The sequence below is a fragment of the Cloeon dipterum genome, chromosome 2 (assembly GCF_949628265.1).
Source record: "Cloeon dipterum chromosome 2, ieCloDipt1.1, whole genome shotgun sequence".
Lineage (NCBI taxonomy): Eukaryota > Metazoa > Arthropoda > Insecta > Ephemeroptera > Baetidae > Cloeon > Cloeon dipterum.
The window spans coordinates 13,505,089-13,530,201 of record NC_088787.1 but is presented as its reverse complement, the minus strand read 5'-3'; the positions used below and the strand labels follow the sequence as shown (position 1 = coordinate 13,530,201).

The window sequence follows — 25,113 nt, the reverse complement described above, 5'->3', positions numbered from 1 at the left end:
GCCGTTTTGACGTTTATGCCGCCGAGCTTGTGGGAGTATTAAAAAGTTTGCCTCGTAAAATTATCTGCTAATTTGTCTTCCTTAATGTTTTTCTTGTGTCGGGGAGACGCGCGCGCTCGCTACTTAAATTATATCAAGCCTAATGGGCGTTAATTTAGGGCCGCCAGGGTAATTTAATTTTTCTATTTCCTACCAAGCGGACTAATGATACGTTCACAACGACACACCAAATTTGTCTCGAGGAATGCTTGTGTAATTTCACGCCCTCTAACTTCACAGCTTGGCGAGAGCGCTGCTTTTTGTAAACCATCTTGGCTCAAAAACTTAAATGGGGAGTGAGTCGGGGTCGTAAAATTTCAGATCAAGAAGCTGGAAACTTGGTTAATTAAATCGCTAGAGGAGCAAAAAATTCATAAATCCGAGCGTCGACTGAGACCAATTATTAGATATCAAGTTGCAGTGATTAAAACTTGCAATTATAAAGTGCACACGCGCGCAGTTTCATGGTAAAAGTTTCGAATTTATTACTCAATGAACAAAGCGCAGTTTCATATTGCTGAGAGAGTTGTGCTTCTCTCTATTTCTTCTCCTCGAATCAATGAGCAAAGTATTGCACGCTAATTAAACGTTGCGCTGATATAATAGAATTTAGGAGAGAAGTTTCCCTTCCGAAGGAGCTGTTGGTATATGAAATATATGTATCTTTTCAGTTTCGATATTTACCGAGAATATAATTATTGTTGTATTTTAAAAAATATTCTCGAGGCAGTAAGTGCTGACAGAACAACTTATCTTCTATTGATTTTAGCAGGCTCAGCAAATTATAAAGAAATAACTAATTTTAATTCAATTATTTTTCTTCGTGCCAGGATATTTATAGCCATGAAGATACAGTATAGAAAGAAATGATAAAAAGAACACGATGAGATCGCTGTTAATTAGTTCACGAGATACTGCAGACCTCAAAACACGATTTTGTTGTATTTTCGCAAACATTGCGAGCGAAAAATCTCGATTTCTGCACTCCTATTAAGTCGTCTCTACTTCCTCATGTGAACTGCAGCCCAATCAAGGTTTTTGCACTATTCTAATTTTGTCTATTCAGGTTTCTCTGCTGCAAATAACCATTTCATCAGTTCCACGTGGGCTTCAATTGAAGTCATATTGTCGTTAAAAGCCCGTGCAACATTATTTGCATCCTTAATTGAGGAGACACGGCATTTGAACAATGGAAAAGTGCAGCCAAAGGCAATTATCTTTTTGTCGCGCGGCACAATGCCTGCACAGTGCTGGACAACGAATGTGTATTGCGCACATAGTGTTTATTTTGCACTCCCAATGGCCGTCATTATTCTACTTGCATGCAATTAAATTTATTTATCACGCCCCACGAGATAGCGATTAACAGCGAAAAACACGGCGGCAAAGAGCAAAATGCAATTCGCAAGTATTTAACTTCATGTGAAATGAAATAGGTCAGCAGATAGCCGAGCGCTCTGTGCGCTGATAATGCGCGGGAATTATTATAATTCTCGGATGGAATTCTCGCTGGCTTGTGCATGTCTGGCAAAAGCTGGCTGCTCGGCCGGGCAAGCTGGTCAATATCATCATCTTTTGCGCTTGTTAGCAAAATAATGCCGAGCACGATTCCGCAGAGCACACGCTAATCTGGTTTGAGTGCTGCTGCTGGAGGAATGGTGATCCGGATTGCGAGACTTTTTAATTAATACGCCCTCGCTCGCCCACTCAAACATGCAAATTAACGTGCTTACACGTGTGCTTGGCTGCCAATTACACCAAGTGGCTTGCTTTTTTCATTCCACAGCGCTCTCTCCATGCCTTAATTGGCGAGACACTCATCTTCTTTATTAAATCGTTGGTATCAGCCTAAATCATGAACTTTTTAATAATATAATGGCAGCTACCTGTTTTTTTATAGAAAAATCTGATTTACTTTATATTCCAATTTTGCTTTGTTAATAATCTAGCACATTTTCAGGGGATTTAGTGTGAGGTGGTAAGTTGAGCCAAATAGAGATCTTTTAAAATCGAAGGGGTTGATAAAATTTTTATTAATAGAAATGAAGTAAAATCAGATATATTGTGGAGATTTAAATTGCTGTCGAGGTTTTTGGGGCACAAAAAGCTATGCTTAATATTGTCCATTTTAAAGAAAAAAAAATCGGCGTCAATTTAATATCAGGTAAACAGCTAAGAATTCCAATTATCTACATAATCTAGGAGCAGATCGGATTCCTGTGGTACACAAATAAATCGGCGAAACTCGCGTAGCACGCAATTGGCTTGATGGAAAATCTGATGCGCACCGTGAAAGCCAGCGCGCACGCAGCCATGCCAGGTATTAATTAATTAACTGCTCGAGGCAGACACCCATTTGGAGGGTGTGCATAAAATTTTCAGCACCTATTGCGGAGATAGCTCGTTGGCAGGCTGGCGCGGCAAAAATTGATTAGGAAAGGTTAACGACTGCCTCGGCATGATAAAGCATCATCGGGGGGTGTTAAAAAGGCCACCAGAAGTGACTCACCCCGCCGGCCGCTCCCGCCCCCGCCCCCGCGCGCGAGCGTCGCAGCTCGAAACTACAGATTTGAGTGTTCGGCGATGTGGTGCAGCGCATACGAAACTAACTAAACACGGCGCCGCTGCGGTGTTTGCTGTGCCGGCAGCGAGGCGGGGGGTTGAATTTTAGTGGGTGGATTCCCTGGAGGCTTAATTAGGCCCGACATTGTTCAATATGTGTCCTTTAGCTAGCTCGTGTTCGCGGTCGCTCTTGCTCTCTCTCTCTCTCTTTCGCTCCCGTCCCGCCCGTCCCTGTATAATCTCCCCCTCCTTTTATATATTGCTCTCATGTCCATATTTTGGCGTTATTGTTATTACCGTAGTTACCAAATTCTCCACACCTTTGCTGTCCGCCGGGAATCGGCTCAAACGGGGCAGGTAAACGGAGACGGCCCTTTTGCGGCTCAACACTCACACGCAATTTTCGAAGCGTCCTATGCCAATCACCAAAGGTTACATCAAGCTAGTGGTCACAGCCAGCCGCGCAAACTTTGGGTCACGTGGGCAGCCGCCAGCCTCTGTGAATCTGGCTAAGCTGCGCCAGCCGCTATTGAGAACAGGTCAAAAATTATGAAGTGCAGGAGAAAAAATTTCTTGCAGCCCTTCGGAACGTTAAGCTGCACTATCAAACTTCACGTTTAAAATTTGGTAGCTGCGCCAGCCGCCGCCGGGCGAAAAATTTGGTCCCGCCAGCCGCCGCATTAAATCTCGCGGCTGAGATCTCTACATCAAGCATTAATTTATCCAAGCATTTTTACCGCAAATTAATTTGAACTTAAGTCCTATCGTTATGGATTTCGCTCTTTTTGTCCACAAACAAATCACACTCTGGCGTGCTCGTGTATTTCAGCGTTGAAAAACCGCGGTGTGTACTTTGCGGCACCTGCCGAAGCCAATCAAAAAATCCATTCGCACGCAGCGTCAGCGAGGAAGCAAATCAAAAATCTAATTAGGGTGCAAAAATAATTGAACGTCCGTCAAACAATACGCACCGGCCGTTTGTTTGCTCTTGCTCTCGGCGTAGCACCCCTTCGCAGTTGTTCTAAAAAGCGCTGCTGTTGGCTTGTGGCTGGGTTTTTATTATTTCATTGAAATAATTTCGAGCTTCATTTGCTTTTGAATCGATCAAATTTTATTTGCCAGGCACGAGAAGAGTTGATTGCCGCGAGTGAGTTTGTGTGTTCTGTTTTAAGCACTCTGAATAAAACCATAGTCCGCATGGCCGCCGATGTAAATTGTTTTTCGTGTTTCGCCGCGCTGTGCTGACAAAAAATCCGACGGCGGTTGCGAGGATGTTACGAAAGGGGTAGTAAAATGCAAATACCCTCCTCGTGGCTGGGTGCGGCCGCGTGGACGGGCCGTTGAGGTTGGTGGGGGAATTTGAAATCGCGTTTGCAGTCCGAAAGGCTTAGCGTAATGTCTTTATGGATAATATAATCTGCTGCTACATTATGACTGTCCTCTTTTACTTTGCATTCAACGCGCGCACCACAGGGACATAGGGCCCACTTGCTTCCCTACCCGCACTTGTTCCAAACGCGCAGATAAACACGCCGGCTTTTACGCTCACGTCATTTCCTCGGACGCAATTTTCGAAATATTTTAAGCCAGCCGGGCAACAGTGGAATGAACCAAGATAATGTTAATTTACTGCAAAAGTCGGTCGTCATTTGTGTTCAAATTTCTAACAAAAAATAAATTAATCCTCGCGAGTGGAATTTTCGTTTTAACTAGTGTCTAAATATGTTTTTATTTGTGTAGCTTTTAATAACCAGGACTAAAAAATATAGAGCTAAAATATTTTTGGCTTTCTTTCTAAATTAAAATAAAATTCTTGAGCGAATTTCGTCTGGAATCTGTGCGTGCTCAAGTCTGCAAGTTGAGTAATTTCAACTGCAAACATAGCAAAACCAATTTCTTGATGCAAAACAAACTTTGATGAATCCTACAGATTATTAAAGCAACATTAGTGCTAACAATGTTACCGTTATTTTGACACATAATCTCACTTGACAGGCAATGATTAAATTTGCATAATATGATTGTGTAAGCGGGGAGCAGCAATATGGCTGGAGACGTATTTCGCGTGCACACCCATTAAGCTGGCTGGCTGTACATGCACCGTTTGGTTTGGTTTGGTTTGCACGCTCCACGTGCATGGGAAAGGGTTCTATTTGCCGCACGCCGAGTTGCGAGAGAGCATTATTCATGCCGGTGCAGGCCCCGAATTGGAAATGCCACCTCAATTCAGATTTGACGCTCAAATTACACGCCGGCGCTATGCACGCGCGCGTGTGTGTATGTGTGTGTATGTGAGAGCACCATACACATCAGACACAAGCCAGTTTTCTCTTCCACTCACTCACTCACAGCTCGTCGCTCACTCCGCGTCTCGAATATAGCAAACGCTCATGCAGATAAGCCCTTTGCCAAGGCATTAACAAGTCAGCACATTAGAAAGGCCGCAAATCTCTCTTCGCCTCTGAAATTCGCTTTGCTATACGCGTGTGTCAATTAAAGATTCGAGCCCTTGCTAAGTTCTAAATCGATTTGGAATCTGGAAATAGCTTCAAAACTGGATCTGACAGCTGCTGGAATTACAAATAATTGAGGTTGCGAATCACATTGGTTTTAAAGCGCCAGTTCCGAATCTGTTCGAATTCAACCAGCAGAAGCGAAATGAGGATGGTCGAATGATCCGAGTGGTCAATTCCCACGCAGAAACTCGAGAGTCATCAAAGTGCATGATCCGGCCTGAAGTTGTGAGGCCGTTGGAGCGTGGAGGCTGATGTGACCCTCCAGTGAGGTGCTGGACTCCTTTATGCCAATCGAACTTGTGCGTTTGAGGGATGCTATTTTGGAGATCTTATAGCCGTCAAAAGATACAAAATTAAATATTGATTTTACACTGCCAGCGAATGCAGAAATGATTTTTTAGAGGGGCTGCAAATTTTGACGCGAGAGAGAGAGAGAGAGAGCCAGGCCAAAGGCTGCAATTGCCGCCGTAGGATGATTGATTCGGCATTCCCCCTCGCGGAAAGAATCGGGCCGGTGAACTTTTCCTGCCGGGGCGTAAAAATGATGAGCATCCAACTTATCTGCAGCCAATTATATTGACGCGCATATCCATTTATCGATTGCAAGTGAGTGCGTCTGTATCTCGTCGGTATAGCGGCCCGGTTGACAGATTCCGTCATTTATCATCTCTCTCGCGCGCCCTATCCACCCCTAGACACACGACTAACCGCCCGCCCGCATGCCCGCCCTGCCAGCCTCTCTCGTTTTGTAAAGTACAGCTTTCTTATGCGCTAATTGGCCCCATCGCCGCTTCTTGTTGCAGGTTCGCTGCCCGGGAAATCCGCCGCACACACACACACCACCGAGCTCTCACCCACCCCTTATCAGCGAGTGAAGCAACAGCCATCATCTCAAGCATCATCTGCAGCAGGTAAATAACATTCGCCCTGCTGTCTTTGTGCACACACGCATACACACGCGGCGCGTGTATCAAGTCTGTTGCGCGCACATCCAGCCCTTTGTGCAGGTATTTGCACGGAAAGCGAGCTAGAGCGCGAGCAAAGCGCCGCAAGACGACGTAAATTATTGGATTAATTATTCATTGGACGCGATCAAAAGCAGCGTGCGCTCTGGCGCTGCTAAAAATGGTTCTGCACTAGACGGCTGCTTTCAGCGTTCAAATTGGCAATTGCTTTTGGTGCATGAGTTTCTCCAACTAAAGGGTAAAGGGCGCTTTTGAAATTGTAGACAACTTTGATATTATATGTAGAAAAGGATCGATTCAAACAAAAATAAACGGTTTTGAAATAGTGTAAAACTGCATTTACGCAAGATATATTCAATAATTTAATCGGAAAGAAAGCCATTAGTTAATGTATTATTGCCTATCATATTTTTTGTGAATGGGGCGGATTACGGCAACGCAACCTTGAGAGAAGATGACAACGCTGGGCATAAGGCAAGCATTGTACAGTGTTTCAAGGTCGAGCTAAAAAACGGTGCCGTAATCCACCCCAATCACTGAACAATCAATGGCGATAATATTCCATCAGTTACAGGTGTTTGATACCATCATCATAGTTGTCAGAAAGTGTTTTAGTTATTGAAATTCGCTATAATTGTGTAAATTAAGTAAACAACCGGCTTGAAACATAAAATCGTGACGTCAAGCAAATTTTGCTGATGCGTGGGAGCTAAAAATGAAATTCACTCAAGAAGCATAAAAAATGGATTCAAAGAAAACAAAAACATTCTTCGCCTTTATTTGCGTGGGACGACGTGCAAATTGAGCACCGAGAAGTCACTATTAATAATTCAGCTACATTAATTTGTTGGAGGAAGAGTGCGCCCGTCGACGGCAGTGACACGGAACGAAATAATTGGCCCGCGCGTAATTTCATTGCCTGCAGCAGATAGACTGACTGACTGCTGACTGGCTGAAAGACAAAAGCGGAAAGTGGAACTCGCGGCTGGCTGTCCGTGGCTCTGTACATATATATAAACCTAATATACACAGCACGCCGTGTGCAAATGAATAAAACATTCCCTATCGCGGCGCGCATAGGAGTTGCCATTGTTTCTGCAGCGCGAAGACGATGAAATTAATTTATTCGCCATACAGCAGTGGCAGCCGAGGCATGGAGCAGCTTATTTTCTTCTCTCTCCCTCGCTTTGACATGAAAATCTTTGAGATTTCCTCTCTTTCATCACAAAAGAGCGGGCGGGTGTGCTCCGCTATTGTGTGTTTAAAATCTTTTGGAATCGGATGAAAGGCGGTGGAAAGAGAGGAAAGCGCCGCGAGTTGCAATATTCCTTTGAAGCCGCTCCACTCTACGCAATATTGTTTTAATTATATCCTTTTCTTACTTGACCCCTCTACACTTTTAATGCGCTTCTTGCTGCCAGGGAGCACGCAAACGATATTTCGTCAAATCAACTCTTAATTGTGCGCTGTGAGATGAGAGGCGGCGATGTGCCAAGTATTTTTGATAAGCTTTGAAAGCAATGGTGGGACTTTCATGAATTTTATTAAAACTTAATACAAGGTGATGTATGATTAAATTGGTTAAATCAATATCTGATTTAATATTAATTAAGTTTCTATAATGTCTTTATTCTACAAAACGTCAGGAGGAGAATATCAGAATTAGAATAAAAATTTTATATGGCTAGGCCAAATTGTTAACAAAACATTTACGTCACATTTTGCCCGTAGAAAATTATAAGCTGGCGCTTTTTCATTTTATGTTAAAATGCATTAACATAAATTTTTTATCATCACACTTTGAGCGAATGCCTTCTTTCCTTGGTGGTATCATTATATCATGACCTCATATCATTTATGATATCACCATAATATAAAAGCATTTTTATCAATGGTAGCCGCCACAAAAAACATGTTTGGTTTTAGCGGAGCAAATATTAAGTTCATTACAGGGAAGCAGGAGTTCTTGCAAAGCACACTGGTTTCCAGTTACTCGTTAAAAGATTCTGCTACAGAATTTAATTTAAATTTGGCCAGGGTATAAATTGAGAGTTGAACTGTACAGTACTTGGAACAAATTGCTAATATTATTGATTTTATTTGACATACCTATAATAATAAAAGAAGAATGGTGGACTTTAATTGAGATTAAATGTTGGCACCCACTGCAAGAAACCTAAAATAAGGAAAATTCAACGACGTGAATATTTATACACTGTAACGCACGGCTCGTCTACGGTCGTCACGGTCGCCTTCCACCTCACTCCTCTCATTTTTATAACATGTGCTGTTGGATGACGACGAGTAGCAGTAGCTTGCACGACACGTCAAAGATTAAAAATATCTTGTGTTGTATAATGAGTAGTGTTATCTAGGCGGAAAGTAAGCATTATCTTTGCGTATATGAAAGTGCCGACCACATTTTCAGTGCTCAAAAAACTCACTCGCCGACAATGCTTGCAAACTTTCAACGTTCTCATATATTCTGCAAAATATTTGTTACTTTAGGAACCGCAAGCTTAATATGGATATTGGTTTGCACAAACATTCTGATATCTAAGCAGGCCAGTTTGTATCGGCTTCCGATTGGTTTCGATCAAAGTAACTTCTTTTTTGGAGGTTCACCAAATTTAAAGGACTTTGCTGGTGTGTACCAAATATTCAATAATTTTTATCTTTTCTTATTAACCTATTTCTCAGACGAATCTACGATGCATTTGCAATCACTGTGCAACGAGAATGCCACTAAACGAGGGCCACACCAGAAAGTTGTCTCGTACTCATTCTTTGGAACTCTTGCCAACTCAGTTCGAGGCTTTTTAGAAGGAATCGAAATTAATGCCAGACTCGTCAGGAGTCACTATCCAAACTGGGTTATGCGAGTTTACCACAACATGAGTGCTGATCAGGGGCAATTTAAAATGATACTAGAGTTTCTTAAAATGAGCTACGGAGACGTGTTAGACATGTGTTACGTTGATGCGATTCCTGATGTTGGAAACTCGACTCGTAAGTTGGCAGATATTAAGTCTCAATATGGCAATTTACTGTTATATTTATGTGATTATAGACACGTGTTATATGTGGCGGTTTATTCCAATCGCCGACCCTCTTGTAGACGTTTGTATTGTTCGAGATCTCGACGGTGAAATCAGTGAAAGAGAAGTAAATGCGGTGCAAGAGTGGCTCTCTTCTGACCATACCTTTCACGTTATGCGCGATCACCCTGGACATATGGGCCGGCACATTATGGGTTAGAATCGAAAAAGTGATGCAAAAATGCAACAACTAATAAACATTCAAATTATCAGCTGGCATGTGGGGAGCACGATTAGACACAGGATTCAGAGAATTCTTTTCTAATCAACTGAGAATGATGTTTAGACTTGCAATGGAGCCTGGGAAAGAACGGAGCTTTGACCAAAACGGTTTGAGAGATACCATCTGGCCACAGGGCGAAAAGGATAAACGTTTGAACTACGTCCTCACTGACCGCACTGTTAAATTATCTTTGATTTCTGCAGGTTTCATCTTACAGCACGATAGTTATTCATGCACGAGTGAGAGATATTTGAAAGGAGGCGTAATGCGGCCGTTCAAAGATTGCAGAAATGCGTCCCAACCGTACAATTTTATTGGCTCAAGGAGAGGAGTCGACATGGAGCCTTTGAACAAAGTCTGTCCAGAACAGTGCCGACCGCGACCTGAATGTATTTATTGTTAAAATTTTAAGAGTAAAAAATTACAAACTCGAAAGAGAAATCATACGTTTTAAATTCACAACTTTTCAATTTAAAAGTTCAGTGATACCTACAAAAATTTGACTTTAAATGAAAATTCAAAGTTTTTCTGCCGTCGATATTGCCATGGTTGGATGTACTAAGCACACAAAAAACTTTTTCTGGCGCAGAACTTTGCAAGAAGTGTCATTCAGCCTGTCTGCAGATCGAGAATCAGATTTGGCGGACCCCGACATTAGCAATTGCAGACGGAGCGGCTGCACCAGCAATAAATTACTCCTGGCGAAAGTGTCGGAAGTGGCGAGGGGCATTGTCGCCATTGAAATAAAGGTCCTCCGCCTCTGCAGCAGTCTTAATTTCCTCCAAAGATGACGGCGAAAGGGAAACGCAATTGTATTCGAGTAGTGGGCGGGTGACACACGCGCGCGCGTTCATGAAGAATGGCCAGCCCGGACAAAGGGAAATAGGCAACCGCTCCTGCGAGTTTCTGTTTTTTGCCACTTTCGTAGGGAGCGAAAATTGCCGACGGGGCGATTAAAATTTTAGATGAGTCACTGTTGCGAAGGTTGACGATGAAAGGGTTGGAAATCGTAGCTAATATATGGCATGCTTGGATGCACTCTTAAATTACGCCTCCGCGTACATGAAATTAATCACTATGGAGCGGGGGTTGGCGAAAACGTCGGAGGAAATGGTTGGTCCCCGCTGATGCCAAATATTATTTGTTGTACCCCGTCTGGCGAGATCATCAGAAGGAATTAAACAAGCTCGCACGTTTTGCCTGCTGAGAGTATTTTTTCTCCAAACAACCGGCTTTTCCACGCCGCCGCCAAATTGGCAAAGGATAATCATATTTCCGCGGAATGAAATCCTCGCGCACAATTCCTCTTGCCGCCCAACATTCTGAATTTCACAAGGGAGTTTGCAATTTAATTTTCAGCTAAGTGGATTTGCTTCGTTAGGGCCGAGGTTGCTACACGCGCAGAGTTGGTCGGGTTTCCTCTTTATTACTCAAAGTTCTCGATTACTTGCCTCCAAACTTTTTAACCCTCTCTGTGGCTCCACGCCTCGCGCTTCATCCCCCCGCAATGACCGAATTCCGGTTTGGAATCTTCAAGATGCTGATTCAAATTCTTTCGTTCCACCCAACGCTTCCTCTCTAATTATTCCAAAATTATCACTTCATTCAACAGCTGTATAAGCCCTTATTGTTCGAAGCCGCAAACAGATAGCGCCACCATATAATTCCGATTTTTAAGGCACTTCCGCTACGATTTCATACTCGATCCTTGCACTGTGCATTCTTCTCTTATCATGGTTTCCTTTGACGAGCTGAAAACCAAAATCGGTGAAGCTAACCGCCATAGAATCATGAAAACCACTGTTTTTTTTTTTAATAAAAAATCTTTTCCGACGGTGAATGGCTGGACTGATTTTTGTTTTCAGCACGTGTAAAGAAATGATTCTAGAAGCAGAAAGCACAGCAGCAGGATTGAGTCTGAAATCGCAGTGGAAGTGCATTTAAATTTAAAGTTTACGGTGGCGCCATCTGTCGGTGGCTTCAAACACTAAGCAGGGCTTACCCAACAGGTGTATTTGAATATTACGATCGATTACGATGCTCGCATGAGTAAAATCTTATGAAATGTAGAATATTGACAATTGTGTCTCTCTCAATGACGTTATTGGTCGAAAACAAATTTTTATAACGAATTAAAATAATATTTTGAAAAAATGGAAATAGAATTACAGCTTAGGGGAATTCATAAACAGAATTATCGACCCTCAAACTTTTTCCCTTCTCCAAGAAAAGACGTCATCGAATTCTGTCGAAAGGGACGCAGAACTTAACATTAAAGACTGCTCACCCTGCATGGCAAACTAAATTTTATCACTTTTCCTCTCAAAATCACGCGTGTCAGTTTTCTTTTTTAAAAGAAGGCTTCTATTAATTTACTATTTATCGGGGCAGTTTGGTCAGATTGCCAGAGCTGGAGGAGTCTGGAACTTTGATTAAAACCGAGCCACCGCACATATTACACCTCGTTCGTGGCGGCCAAGTGCTCGAACACTCGGTGGCGAATGCAAGACGGAGGGCGTGGAGGGGTAAAAGCGCAATTTCCGTCAGTGAAGAAGCAAAAAGAGCGGTGTATTTTGTTTGGCGTCGAGTCCGCTGAAGCATCAGTTCAGTAGACAACACACACACACAAGTGGCTCACTTTAGCAACAATGTGTTATTGTCTCGCAGCACCCCGACCAATACTCGCATTCCTCCAAAAGATCGTCCGGCCAGAAGAGCGAGCGGCCCTGGTGTGTTGTGTGTCACAGGAGACGACAGCAGGATATTTATTTTGTATCTTCAAACAAACGTTTGTGCCCCGCAAAAAGAGGCAAGAAGTGTAGGTGGCTGCGGTCGGTGAGCCACGCGGTTTTTTAATTAAAAATATCGATTGCTCCTTGGAGACTAGTGCGGCCGCGTCAGCCGATAAATTTCATTATTAGTGACACCCCATTTAGCTTTATGTACCTAGCGAAGAATCCATTATTCATAAAATGCAGGCTGGAAAATTTGCCCAACGGCTCGCGCTCAGGGCCGAAGGGGCGAGTGTTCACAGCTACCGCATGCTTTTTATTCATTCTTTTTCCTGGCATGCTTACAAAAACGCCGGGCTCTCTGCAATCTTGTAGAGATTAGTCGGCGACGCGCTCACTTTTTCTGCTCGCGCGCCATATTTCAAGCGGCAATTTTTTCGCAGCAGCGTTCCTCATTGCGACATTAGCGCCTTTCAAAGGAGGCGGCGTGCGAAGATGGGGCTGAAATTCCTTTTAGGAATATTACTCTCTCGGCGGTAAAGGTTACGACCTTGGGATAAAGCAATCTACAAAATGTTTTGCCAGCCGCGCGCCCTCTTTTCTGCAGTGGTTTCTATTTTTGAGCCTTGAATGAGTCCTCTCAGCGAGAAAGGCATTTTTCATTCTTTTTTGCTCAATTGCCTCTCTCCAAATGTATTTCATACAATCATTACACAGTCGTTTTTAGGGTTTTTGGAGCGCGCTCCTTTTTGCTCGTTGAGAGTTGACATTTATAAATGCATAAATAGCAGAATAGAAACCAAAATACGAGTTTGTGAACTGTTTTCTGAACAAAAGTAGAGCGAAAGGTATACGGAACGTCGGTTTTGCGTATTTTATAAAATGCCAAACTGTTGTAACAGCAATAAATTTTTGTTTTGTATTTATATAAAGAAATTTTTGCTAAATTGTTGTGCGCAAGATTAAGTCAATTTAATTAAAATGTCAAATGGACGAAAAAACACGCAGAAAATTGAAAAGGGCGTTGGTTTAGCAGTTCTGGATATGGGTAAAATAGAACAATTAATATTAAAAAGAATATTTTTTTTCGCAAATTTAATAATGTTGTCAAATTACTGTGTAGGCTAAAATTAAAAGTCCTGGTCTGTCCTGGTTCCTGCTTCAGTTTGACAATGGCACCGTGCTCGTTCCCACCGCATCTCAGCAGCTGTTAATTTACATATTCCTGGTGATGGCTGCGCTGCTTGGCATTTCCATCTCCAAAGGGCACCGCACCTCCGCTCTCGATCGGCATCAATCCACAGGCGGAGGGCAAACACGTTTAAGACCGCCTTGTTTGCACAAGGGCCGTTTCAGCGATGGTGCATCGCCGGCGTAGCGTAATTATTATCGTGTCCTGATATGCTAATTGCCAGTTTGCTCAAGCACCAATTTCGTCACTCGACAATATGCGGGGCTATTGCCACTGTAGTGAGCGGTAGTGAGTGTGTCTTCTGCAACTTCCTCACGTAAACGCAAATTCTGTGAACATCACGCGCTCGCAGCCGAGAGCGAGGCAGCAGCCAGCTGTTTGTCGCTTTTTTGTATTTTTAATGGCGAGACCTGCCCGCCTGACTTGGCATGCTGAGCGAGGATCAAAGAGAATCCACCGCGCAAGTTCAAACACTGGCGTCACCGCTTGCATAGCAATGACGAGATTTCGTTCATCCTTATCGAATAATTAAAGCCACTGCGCGCAGCTGACGGAATGCGTCCGGCTATTTTGCAATATGCTGCAGCCACGATGATCCAGAATCCGAGATTGCTTTATTGATCACACAGCTGGGAGCAAGTAATGTGCCATCAGAGAGCTCGTGTGCACTTTCATCAAGTCCCATTTAATTTTATGGTGCGGGGTAAAGACTTGCTAATTCTTGTTGCGTAATTAGTACACAGTTTGCAATCATCTATCGGGAAACAAATAACATTAGCTTTAAGACAAAGAACACATTGGTTTAGTCTTTAAAACATGCCTCATTAGCAGTACTTCACCTACAAAACAAAATTCGTGGCCGCAGTATTTTGTGGCAAATTTATTTTCTGCCAATGTCTGTCATGTCCAAACTGTCCACTCGGGAGTCATTAAGGAGAAAGTTACTGTGGCGGTAGGTCGCACAAACTCATCAGTAGCGAGCAAAATCCTTTGAAGAATATTTTTAATTCATCTAAAAGCTCATAAGTGTTTATACCCACGACAAATCTGAGCTTTGATTCACTTTGACGGTACTCTTCGTTTATTACTACGCGCTCAAACAAGTTTCAATTGCACACACTCGATGGAATTGCTTCAAGGCAATCAGTAAAAAGCATATTTCTGTCGAATGAAACACAAACATTCATTTTGCTTGCCCAAATAATTAGCTTGAATTGACCAAAATTTTCAAAAATAAGAATGATTTTTCTTGCTGGCTATTGTTTTACCTATCGACAAAATAACCCTGCGTGGTTTTTCAACCACGGACGCTGGAGCCAATCTAACAAAATTGCTAGTGCAGGTCTGGGAATGCGATTAAAATCATAAAATCAACAGCCGCCACCTGGAAAATAAGCGAAACAACGAGTTTCACTTGCACGCATGGTGATATTGCTCCGCGAGGCAATCAATAAAAAAGCAATTTTCCGTCAGTCAAATCGCAAACAAAAATTAATTTTTGCGTGCCAAAGTAGCAGGTACGCAGTTTCAATAGCAAAGTCGCGCGCAGCCAGCGCGCCGGCAACAAAACTAATTCCAGACATGAGCTTTATGGTCCATAAAAAGTGCCGCGCGCACTGCAACAAATTGCCACTGGTTCAGGTGGCGCAAAAAGTGGGGCGAGGCCCTTTCCAAAATTCCCGGCCACTTTTATGTTTGATATTGTCGTGCGAATTGAGCTGTAAAGCGGCTGCCAAGGCTGTTTTTATTGCGAGAAATGCGTGGAATAAATGTGTTTCTCGATTCTGCCGCGCGCTGTGCTCTCTGGTGAAAGGAGCCGCGCCGCTGAGTTTGAAGCGGCTGCTGTGTGATTTGCGAAAACACATTGTCTTTATTATCGCGGTCATAAATTCATGAGAATGACGAGCACTTGAATGGATGAGCCGGCATTGTTTGCCGTCGTCTGACTCACTCTCAGCGTGCACAGGCCTGATGGTAAACATTTAATGCGAAAGACAGAGCGCAGTGAATGGCGGCGCAGCACCAGTTTTACAGTTTAGCAAAATGAGAGCGTGCGCTAGCTGCTGATTTATAGCCGCAGTTAAAGTTGGAACAAAGCGCTTGCTGCTGTCAAAGACTGGAATTAACGAAAATTAATCTTGTAATCTGCTCCCCACGACAAACTCTTTCGGCGGGTGCGATGCTCCGTGAGTTGAAATTATTGGCTTTGAATATATCTTATCTTCTGCCCACTAACTTTCTTTAAGCCTTTCGCTTGAGAGAATTTCTCGCTATTTCTATCAGCAGCTCCTCGTAGATGAAATTTGGGCTGTAATTAATTCCATTTATTCAGAAAAATTCATCAAAGCACATTATTTATTGATTTATATTTAAGAAAATAGTTTATCTATTTTAGAATTGACTCTTTACAAGAATGACGGAATAAAAATTCTGCTGCTGGCATTTTAAACGAAGTGTTTATTAAACACAAAATGTGAACAAAAGGCAACAAAATGGAGATCAATGTTCACAGCTCGTTTTTGCTTTTGGTGGTTTTACACAGAGAGCTAGCTAAAATTTTTCTTATCACAGTCTAGGGACTGGTAGAAATTAACTGTATTTATCTAGCAACTCTTTAACGAAAACGTCTTTGTCCGCTAATTGGTGCGTTCAGCCTGGATTTAATTATTTTGGCACATGGTAAAAGTTGTATTTAGAAATCTTGATTTGGAGTATTCTATTTTGTGGAAATCACTTAAAGTTAAAAATGGCCAAATCACCTGAATTCCGTAGCTCGCAATTGGAGCTACGGCTAGCTTAAAAAGCTTTAAAGTGTTCTGACGGATGACCTGGGAATAGTAGTCATAGGAGGTGGTTGAGTGCTCTTTTCTCAATATGTTGTGAGAACAAAATTCCGGCATTTTCAAATCTCAATTCGAGAGTCAAATGAATTTTGATGAATTAACCGCTATACATGTGAATGTTTCATGTTTGTACAGAGTTCACAATTTATTGATCCACAGAGGCGTAATAGTAGTAGAAGTCACAACTGCAGAAGTTCTCATGAGCAAACAAAAGGTTTGCATTAGTTTATGGAAAAAGCACAGCAATTCACACACACACACCGAGGCGTCCCAGTGTTTTTAATCCTGGCAAATAAATCAACAACACTCTACAGAGAATTTCGTCGTTCAAGTGCACAAACAGCACCATCCAAACTTTGCCCCTGGAGCAGTAGTACAGCAGCGGCGGCAATTCCAACGAAGTGCTGGTCCGTCTGAGCAGCAAAACTTTCGAGGATTAGCACCGCTATTTGCGCAACTTAGTTTGCAGAGAGATAGATAAAATTTGATGTGAATTTCAATTCACGCTCAGCGACTCCTTGGCAATGGCATCCGCGCCTTCGAGCGAAATTCTGCAGCGCTCACCAATTGTTTTGCCCAATAAAAAAGCAGCCGAGTCCCGGCAGACTAATAATAATAATCTGGCACTCGAGTCCAAAGGGCCAGCAGCTAGCGCTGGCGTTTTTTGAGTTGGCTCTTGGGTCACGTCAGCAGCAGGAACGTGGCAAGACAAAGCGGACGAGGGCTGAATTAAACGCGGCCACGTCAATTTAAGCAGGGAAAGACGATGATAGAATCGCATGATGGCGAAAATCCGATTTGGAAAGGAAGCGGCGAGAGGAAAATACACTCGCACACACACACACATACACACGCGGCCCGAAATTGGCGCCGCTCCAGCTACAATAATGCCACTACCGCGCGCCGCTTTATAATGGCAGTGCAAGTGGTTGATTTAGCCGAGCGCATTGTCTAGGGGGGTCCGATATTTATGCCCGCCGATTTCACTCTCACTCGATAATAAAGTCTGCGCCTGCCGAAGTCAAGCTAAGCGTACTTACTTGCTTAGTTACTTAGAGACTCGCAGGATATAATGTCTCCTCGCTGTAATGCAGACGCTGCTCTGGAGGTTATTATCTTCTGCTTCTCGAAGGGATGCAATGAAAACCTCAATCTGTAAATCTTTTCCTTTCGACTCGGCATAATGGAAAATCTCGACTGCTTTCTCGATTGCTCTTTTGTGCAGTAAATTGTCTTTGGCTGGAAGAAACCTATTCTAGGGGAGCCCCGAGATTAAATTAATATTTTTTTAACGACGCGAAGATAAAAAATTCATAGTTGCATTTGTTTAAGTTTCCCCTCGAGGGGAAATTTATAATGACTTTCAATTCAGCTGTGTTTAAAAGGAACGAGTATATTTTTTTATTGTAAGTAGTGATATTAAATAGATAAGCACTCTCAGAAAAGTCTCCGAATGTATTTTTCTCCTATTAGAAACCCACGTATAATGCCTCGTCTTGATCTGCTACCGATTTTTTGGTGTCCACGTGCGACTGAAGAGCTGCTCTATCGATTTAAAATTGCAGAAACACATTTAAAATTTATTTAAACCAATTTAATTTCAAGTGAATTGCATTTGAGTCGAGTTGTGTTGCATTTAACACGGGGTTCTCTGTTTAGTTTCAAAATAATCTTCTGCAGGGCTTTTTTGCCCCATACATTGCCATGTCTGTTTAAGGTCTCTAATTGTAAGCAACTGGAATTAGACTCAATTGAAAATCTCTGATTCTGTTAAAGGCGAACTAAAGGCTCAAACTTTGCGTACCTGCTATGAAGTACCGCCAATTTCTCCTTTTGTTCTGCGCTCAATCCACCACCAGCAGTCAATGCAAAAAATTCTCGGCTGGTGAAATTTTTAGAATAGCCTCACATCACACAATATCTCGAGCAAAAAATTGAATCCACTTGTTAAACAAGCTTTCGCAAAACCCACAAGCTTTTAAACGAGCTGTCGAAAAAAGTGGTAAACAAGAATTGATTAAAAGCGCCCTTGCCAAAGCAAAAACTCCCCTTTTGGCTGGTGCAAAATTTCGAACCACAGCCCGAAAAAATAATAAAAAATGAAGGGGACTAGGGAGGAATTTCCTCTCCTAATTTGGCAGTGAGAGATAAAACCTCGGCAGACACGACACACGGTGGTGTTTTATGTCCGGCGGCGAGGAATGACCCTCGCGCGCTGAAATGTGCTGCTGCAGTCCATGGCGCATAAAATATCAGGCCCGGGGAGCGAAGAGATAAATTAAGCAAGCCTCTCGCGCGCGTACAACGCCCGCACGCCGAGAGAGAAATAATTCAGATAAAAAATTACACCCTAGTCGTGTGTGTAGCAGCTCATCGTCGGCGCAAAGTCATTTGTTTATAGGTGAGCGCCGCACGATGATTATGCGGAAGAGCGAGCGAGCGCCGTGCTAACGCCGCCGCCGGGCGTCACAGATGTTATGAACTGGTGCTAAATGAGAGGTTCATTGCCAAGGACGTGCCGGCCATCCATCTCGGTCGGCTCATAATGTGCCGGGGTGAAAAATGCCGCAGCAAACCAGGTGCCAGACACGTGTGAGTGTGTGCGAGAGACTGAAAGAACGATGGCGCCGCCCGGCTCGATTAAATGCACGCCGCCGACTGGTGCTTGTCAAGAGCAGCAGTTTTCTGCTGTTGTGTTATTTTGAAAGGCGGAGAACTCGTTTTAATTAGTAAAAAGTTGCAAACAAAAAATGTTTCATTTTGTTGAGCAACAAATTTCACCTCATCTCTCCATTCAAGTAAATTAATTTTCTCAAAGCCAGCTATGTTGCAAGTTGCAATTATTAAAATTTGATTTAAATAATAAGCATGAGCGATTCCTAATTATCTTGTCAGTTGTACACTCGCAATGTTGAATAAAGGATTTGACCCTTTGGAAGCAATGATGGGTCTCAAGCAACGCCCAGATGTGTCCAAAATCTTGTTCCTGAGCACCCTTTGGGCGCGTGGAGGGTCAAATTACGGTAAATAAGGACAAATTCTGAAAGCTCATAACTCGGCCGTTCGAACGGTGCGCAAATCTTGCAGATTGAACCAATACAGAGCCTGTCAGGCCTCCGCAAAGTGGCTACGCATAGTAATTAATAATATCGATCGCCCTGACGCCGGGGCTCGATTAAAAAAAAATTGTAGGCCATTTCAAATCCTTATGGAATCATTTATCTTAGATTTTAATGAAAATTAAAAAAGCATCACCACAAAGTAGTAATGCAAGTTGATCACGTTTACTTGACACATTTTTTTTAATACCAATAGCATTTAGTGCTACATATATAGATTATTAAAAATATTATCTAGGATGCGTTATAACAACAATTTAATATTTGTTTCTTCAACAAACCTGGAAATTTAAGACTGTTGCTTGTTTTAAAATTTAATGTTCTACTTACCCAGCCAAAACTCTGAATTTTTTAGCATTATGATATATCGAGCTATAAATTTTGACCAATTAAACCTCAATTTGTTCTGATATGTTGGCAGTTTCCATCTACATATTGTAGAGAAAGGTGTCAATAGGCTTCATCAAATATTTTATTTAAGAACAATTAATGTTTAAACAAAATGAATGCAGTCCTCGGTGCGGAGGCAAGTGGCCCTTGAGTGGGCTGGGTCCCTGTGCGGCCTGGTGCGCCCATGCATGTTATCCGTTCGCGGTGTTATTGGGACCCGGGTTGTGCTAGTACAGAGCGCGCCCTTCCCGGTCCTCGGACAGGGATAAAAAAAACATCACATTGAAATCATGAATTTTGTTTCAGGTAGGTTTGCAGTATCCTGGTTGAATCGCTATGGTTTTTGTGTGAGTACAAAGCACGATTGAACCTGAAATCAGAATTTTCAATAACGATTGCCGCTAAAGAATTTGCATCAATTCATATTCACGCGGGTGGTGGCGCGCCGAGTGTATAGGTGCGATATGCAAATTCGTTGCGGCCGGTGCTCTTGCAAGCAGAGACGCGCAAAGCGGGTGGCGACGAGCCCCCATTTCGACCTTGGTTTGGGTGCCCCAACCAGCCACTTACTCATACTCTCAACAGAGCCAGTTTTGTGGTCAAAACCCTCTGCCTCGTGTCGGGCCTCGCTCAATGATTGCCCTTTCACCCCCCGACACCTCTTACTTTGTATATTAATGAAGATCTAATAAGCCCGACTGCCTTAAGACCTCCTGCCTTTGAAACTTCGGCTTTGTCAGACCTGCCGGCGCTAATTAAATATTAATGAAAAGAGGAGAGCGGAAAATATGTTTTCCTGACTTCAGCTTTTCACATTTGGCGCAAGAACCGGAGCACAATACTGTCAATTGACCTAAGTGCAGTAAAATATTTGTCTTTTGACTGCTCATAATCTATTGAAACTCAGTGTGACTGTTGTTCTTCTATTTAAAAATTTTGATAATTTTTGCGTTCAATTTATGAAGGAAACACGGTTGCGTATCAACAGGAAAAGAGAAAAGTAATTAAGACGTGCAGATATATCTGTATGGATCGAGCAGCGACGGGCTTTTTGAATTCGGAGCACAGTAAGCTGCTTTCGGAGGGAGGCACACAATAACAGACCTGCTGTCGGTGGGGCGGAGAGTTTTGTGAGAAAAATATTTTACCTTGTCAGCTGACAAAAGTAAGTTTCTCCGCTGGATAAAAGCAGAGAAAAAGGCAGGCGAATTTTTTCTACTTGAGCGGGGCAAAAAAAGGAATTAATACAGAGGCCACAAACGTGAACTGGCATAGGCGGGGCTGGGGAAAAGTGTAATTTAAAAAAGGGACAGAGAGATGGAGGAAAAAGAAGCAAAAAAGCAGAGCTTCGGTCGGGCTTGCTTTTAATTCAATGTGTCTAGCGCGGAATGTGCGAAGAAAAATGACGGAGTTTAAGCGCGCGAGCGTTATTTTGCGGCGACGCGGCCGCTTTGTCTTAATTTGGTTTACTTTTTCATTGGACCATTCGCTTTTGTGTGCAGCGAGCGCTCTATAAAGTCCAAAATGAAGTTGCCTCTGCAGCGAAATGTGCTTGTAGAAAGCAAGGTGGAACAAATTAAAGTAGCGGTGAGCGAATTAACTGCACACTACACACACAAAAGAACTCGGCTGGAGCTCTCCTCGTTATGCGTGTATATACGGAAAATAATTATCAAGTCGCTGCTCATGGCGTAAACAAAAGCGGCTCGAGTGTCTCTCTTTTTTAACTGCGCGCCGGCTGCCACCTGGCTGTCGAGGGAGCGTTTTTCTCGCAGCAATTTGCAATCTAGAGTGGCGACGCGCATTATTTACCAGCTTTCGAAAGCAGAACTCGTTCAAAGCACACGAGGCACGAGGGTGCTTCAGAAATCCTGTGTCTAGCTCACGTGAATTTCCTCTTGTTGATTCTTCATTTCACGACACGAATGAGAGCAGAAAATCAAGATGATTAAATGTTTTCAACTACACATGGGGCGGATTACGGCACTGTATTTTAGCTTGACCTTGAAACACTGTACAATGTGCTATCCTTATGCCCGCAGTGTTTCCATTTTCTTTCAAGGTTGCGTTGCCGTAATCCGCCCCCATGTCTACTTTCTCCCGTACAAGATTTCGGCATTTGCAAACTCAACGCATTTTGCTTTGTGAAATCTACACTTTTAAAGTGGAAATGTGAATATAACTCTTGATATATGCACGTTTATTTACACATATATCTGTTAAAATTTGGATCAATAATCATAACGCACAAAATTAAATTAATTTTAACCAGATTGATTTTGAGTTGACCAAAGGACAAGCACTAAATGAAGTTAAATTTTGCGAGGGAAGTCGGATAGCGTCTGCAGAAAGTCATAGCTCTGTACACTAAACTAGACCGTTTGACTGTGAAGCAACGAGCAACTCTTGGCTTGCTGTAATCACCTAATCAAAGTACTGCTGGGTATGTGCTCCACCGAGAGTGGAGGTACTTTGCAAACTAAACTCGCACCCAAGAGGAGCGCTTCTGCCGCTGCGCTGCAGTTGCCGGGCACCGTGTTTTCGCAGCTGGTCTTAAGTGAGTTTCCGTCGCACAGTCGACGACTGGCAGGTGGAGGAAGCGAGGTGGCCCTTCCCGACGAGGAAAGTTATCAACGGTTGATCTAATTTCTTGGTGCGCTGCAAACACATCAGCCCGCTATTTATTATTCCCGCAACGTATCTGCGGTCTAAGAAAGTTCACGGGCCAGTGCAGCCCCGCACCGCCGCCACTGCCGCCGCCGACTGCATCAGGCCTCAAACTTTCCTTTCGTCTTTAATTGGTGTGCCATTTGCGATAAATCAGAGGCTGCCACCAGGCCTGTTTAAAACCAACAGCACTTAAGAAGCGGCGCGCACGAGGAAAAAGAAAGAATGGAGCCCTCGCCGCCGTCAAGTGGGAGAACTTTTTAAAACTCCCAAAGGGGTAATGGAGGGAGAGATAAAAAATTCTTTTGCACAGGAAATGACACTTTTTAAGACGCCATTAGCCAGCGAACGAGTTGTGGCCGGCTGGGGTTAAGGAGGATTAATTATGAAACAATCCACGGACAGGGTTAATGGCTTTTCATTCGCTCAGAGCATTTGCTTTACAAAAGTGAAGAGGAACGTTTTTCTGTCGCGACTGGCAGACGTGATTCAAAGTGAACAGCCACAAGAATAAGAAACTCAACAGTTTCTCAGAATGTTCGTCTCAAAATTCTATAATCTACTAGAATTGAAACGACGCCTTTCAAAGTGGGGCACGCTCTTAACATTTATGCAAGATTCAATGAGAATCTTCACAATTAACACAGATTTAGCGCACAGGAAACAAAAAGCCCCAGCAATGGAGAGGTGTGAAGTGTAAATATAATTGCACGTCAGACAACAAAACTTTTCCCCAGTCGTCGTGCGTTGTAACGTTGCACTGCATATTAAATTGAAATTATATTCGCCGACAGCTAGGCGGCACTTTCATGATAATTTTTTGCTTGCTGCGCTCGCCTGTGCGCCCGCCGCGCACAGCACGCTTGAGAGAAGTAACATACTTTGTGAGTATAAGAGGATTACAACACAAGCGGCCCTGGCGCAGAGACGCAACTCACCGTGCACCGTGCTGGATGGCAAAATGCGTGTGCTGTTGCCTCCAGAACGCCTCTGCGCGGATCCCGGCGCAAGTAGAACTCGAGCAAATGATATTCTAGTCAGAACAATCCGGTTGCAATATTACATTTTTAGTTAATGATCTTTTCCCTGACATTACTTGCCTTTACTTTGATTAAATGTATTAAACAAATGTGTAAACATAGAGATTCAATTATTTCTGCTTCGACTTTTCAAAGGGAAAGAGAATATTGGAAAAGTAAAAGAGATCTTCATTAAATATATTATTTTGTTCTTTCAATGGAGGGCCTAAGGGTTAAAAGTGCTCTACTATCCTTCGAATCAATGTTAAACAAATTCACAGTTTGCGGGAAATAGTTAATTTTAGTGTTCAAATTTCTAAACAATGTTTCCCTGCTTAAAAATGGCAGTTATTAGTAAAATATTTGTTTCAATTTTAGTATCATTCAAATTCCCAGCCAGATTTATTGTGATTTGATCCTTCTTTGAAGAAACTTGGTTCACGTATGCTAAGCCTTTTAGCTTCTTACTTTTCAATCAATGTCTTCAACTTTGTCAATCTAAAAATAGCATGTGTGCAGAAATCCCAAATTTAGGCGTGCTCTCATCATAAGGCCCCAGTCAAAGACCTGTCTCCTCCATTGAAGCTGTGCTGGGCGCATTGGGAAATTGAACATCAGAGAGTGGGGAGAAAAGGCGAAATCTGATTCATCCGTGACACTCGAACTCTTCCTTCCCTGCCAAATACATATTTGTCAAAGCCAATCCGTCACAAAGAGGAGCGAGGTATTCATCAGAGAGCAATTTTCCCGTCACAATGGAGACGCCGTCGACGCGCAAAGACTGCAACAAATACGCAGGCAGCGATCTCGAGTTTCGCGCGCCCGTTAGCGTCGCAGTCGCCTTCGTAATGTGCTCCTCTGCTAATACCGTGCACCAGCAAATTGAATCAGAACTCTCGCTGGTCACAAGTACCGACGTTAAAAGGAGATTTGCGACACTGAAAGCACAAATCCAGTTATTAAAAGCAATTCCAACATCGAATTGCAAGGATGTTTTAAAATTAAATCAGTTTTTAGTACAATATACTGATAAATTAATAAATCAGGGTTGCACTTAGGTGGCTTTTGCATTAGTTTAACAATTTAGGAAGTAAATGCATTCTATAAAATCATACCTAGGTACTGAAATTATATATAAAATCTCACAAAATCAAACGATTTTTGACCTAATTATTATTATATTTAATTACATTCGGAGCTAGAGTTAAATTTGAGCATGCAAATCTCCACTCTAGGTGTCGAGTCACCGGTAGAGGGTATCTGGTTCGCATTGCCAGGCTGATTCCCATGCAAACACGGCCTTGTTTGATGTTGCACGTACGCTGCCGTGCGGACGTCTTTATACCGACTGCTACTACATGTGCGGCGTGTCTGCCCTGTGTTGTGTTGCATGCATGCCACCGTCATGTCCGCCAATTTTATTCTGCGAGTATGCCACTACAAAGGGGCTCTGTGATATGCATCATAGTTGTCGGCCACCGAAAGCGATTAGTCTGGCTGAGCGTGGAAATGAGAAGCGCGGTTCAATAGCCACGATGATGCTCGTTTGCGAGGATTTTTCGGCTACAAAGGTTGGGCACTTTGACAAAATTTGGCGTGGGTAACCATGAAGCGTGATTTTCCTTTTTTAGATTGGACAGGAAGGAAATTATTTTCGCTGATGACTTTTTAGTGTCCAATTTCAGAGCTAGAGGAATGAATTTAGACAGTTCTGTTTCTAAAACTAATTTTAAATCACGCACCAACAA

The 25,113-nt window shown here is 42.9% G+C and overlaps 3 protein-coding genes across 7 annotated transcripts in view; 2 read left to right on the top strand and 1 right to left on the bottom strand.

The window, feature by feature from the left end:
• Positions 1-25,113, top strand: part of Ten-a (tenascin accessory) — a 336,505-nt gene that overhangs the window by 88,283 nt on the left and 223,109 nt on the right. For all 5 annotated transcript variants that reach the window (XM_065481647.1, XM_065481650.1, XM_065481649.1 and 2 more), the window contains exon 2: positions 5,921-6,028. The gene's annotated coding sequence lies outside the window, so the exon portion shown is untranslated. The remainder of the gene's footprint in view (positions 1-5,920; positions 6,029-25,113) is intronic.
• Mic26-27 (MICOS subunit 26/27) overlaps positions 1-25,113 on the bottom strand; it is a 266,434-nt gene that overhangs the window by 145,566 nt on the left and 95,755 nt on the right. The gene's annotated exons all lie outside the window — the stretch shown is intronic.
• On the top strand, positions 8,496-9,819 carry LOC135936490 (uncharacterized). The gene is made up of 5 exons (XM_065479319.1): positions 8,496-8,728; positions 8,783-9,091; positions 9,153-9,335; positions 9,394-9,552; positions 9,607-9,819. Exons 1-5 carry the CDS (start codon positions 8,536-8,538, stop codon positions 9,804-9,806), a joined length of 1,044 nt encoding a protein of 347 aa, XP_065335391.1. The 5' UTR covers positions 8,496-8,535; the 3' UTR covers positions 9,807-9,819.

Bases quoted from the DNA above. Each gene is read 5' to 3' on its own strand.
- LOC135936490 (XM_065479319.1), top strand. From the start codon at position 8,536: ATGCTTGCAAACTTTCAACGTTCTCATATATTCTGCAAAATATTTGTT. The intron at 8,729-8,782 runs GTGTGTACCAAA...CCTATTTCTCAG, and splicing joins AAATTTAAAGGACTTTGCTG to ACGAATCTACGATGCATTTG. The intron at 9,336-9,393 runs GTTAGAATCGAA...TCAAATTATCAG, and splicing joins TATGGGCCGGCACATTATGG to CTGGCATGTGGGGAGCACGA.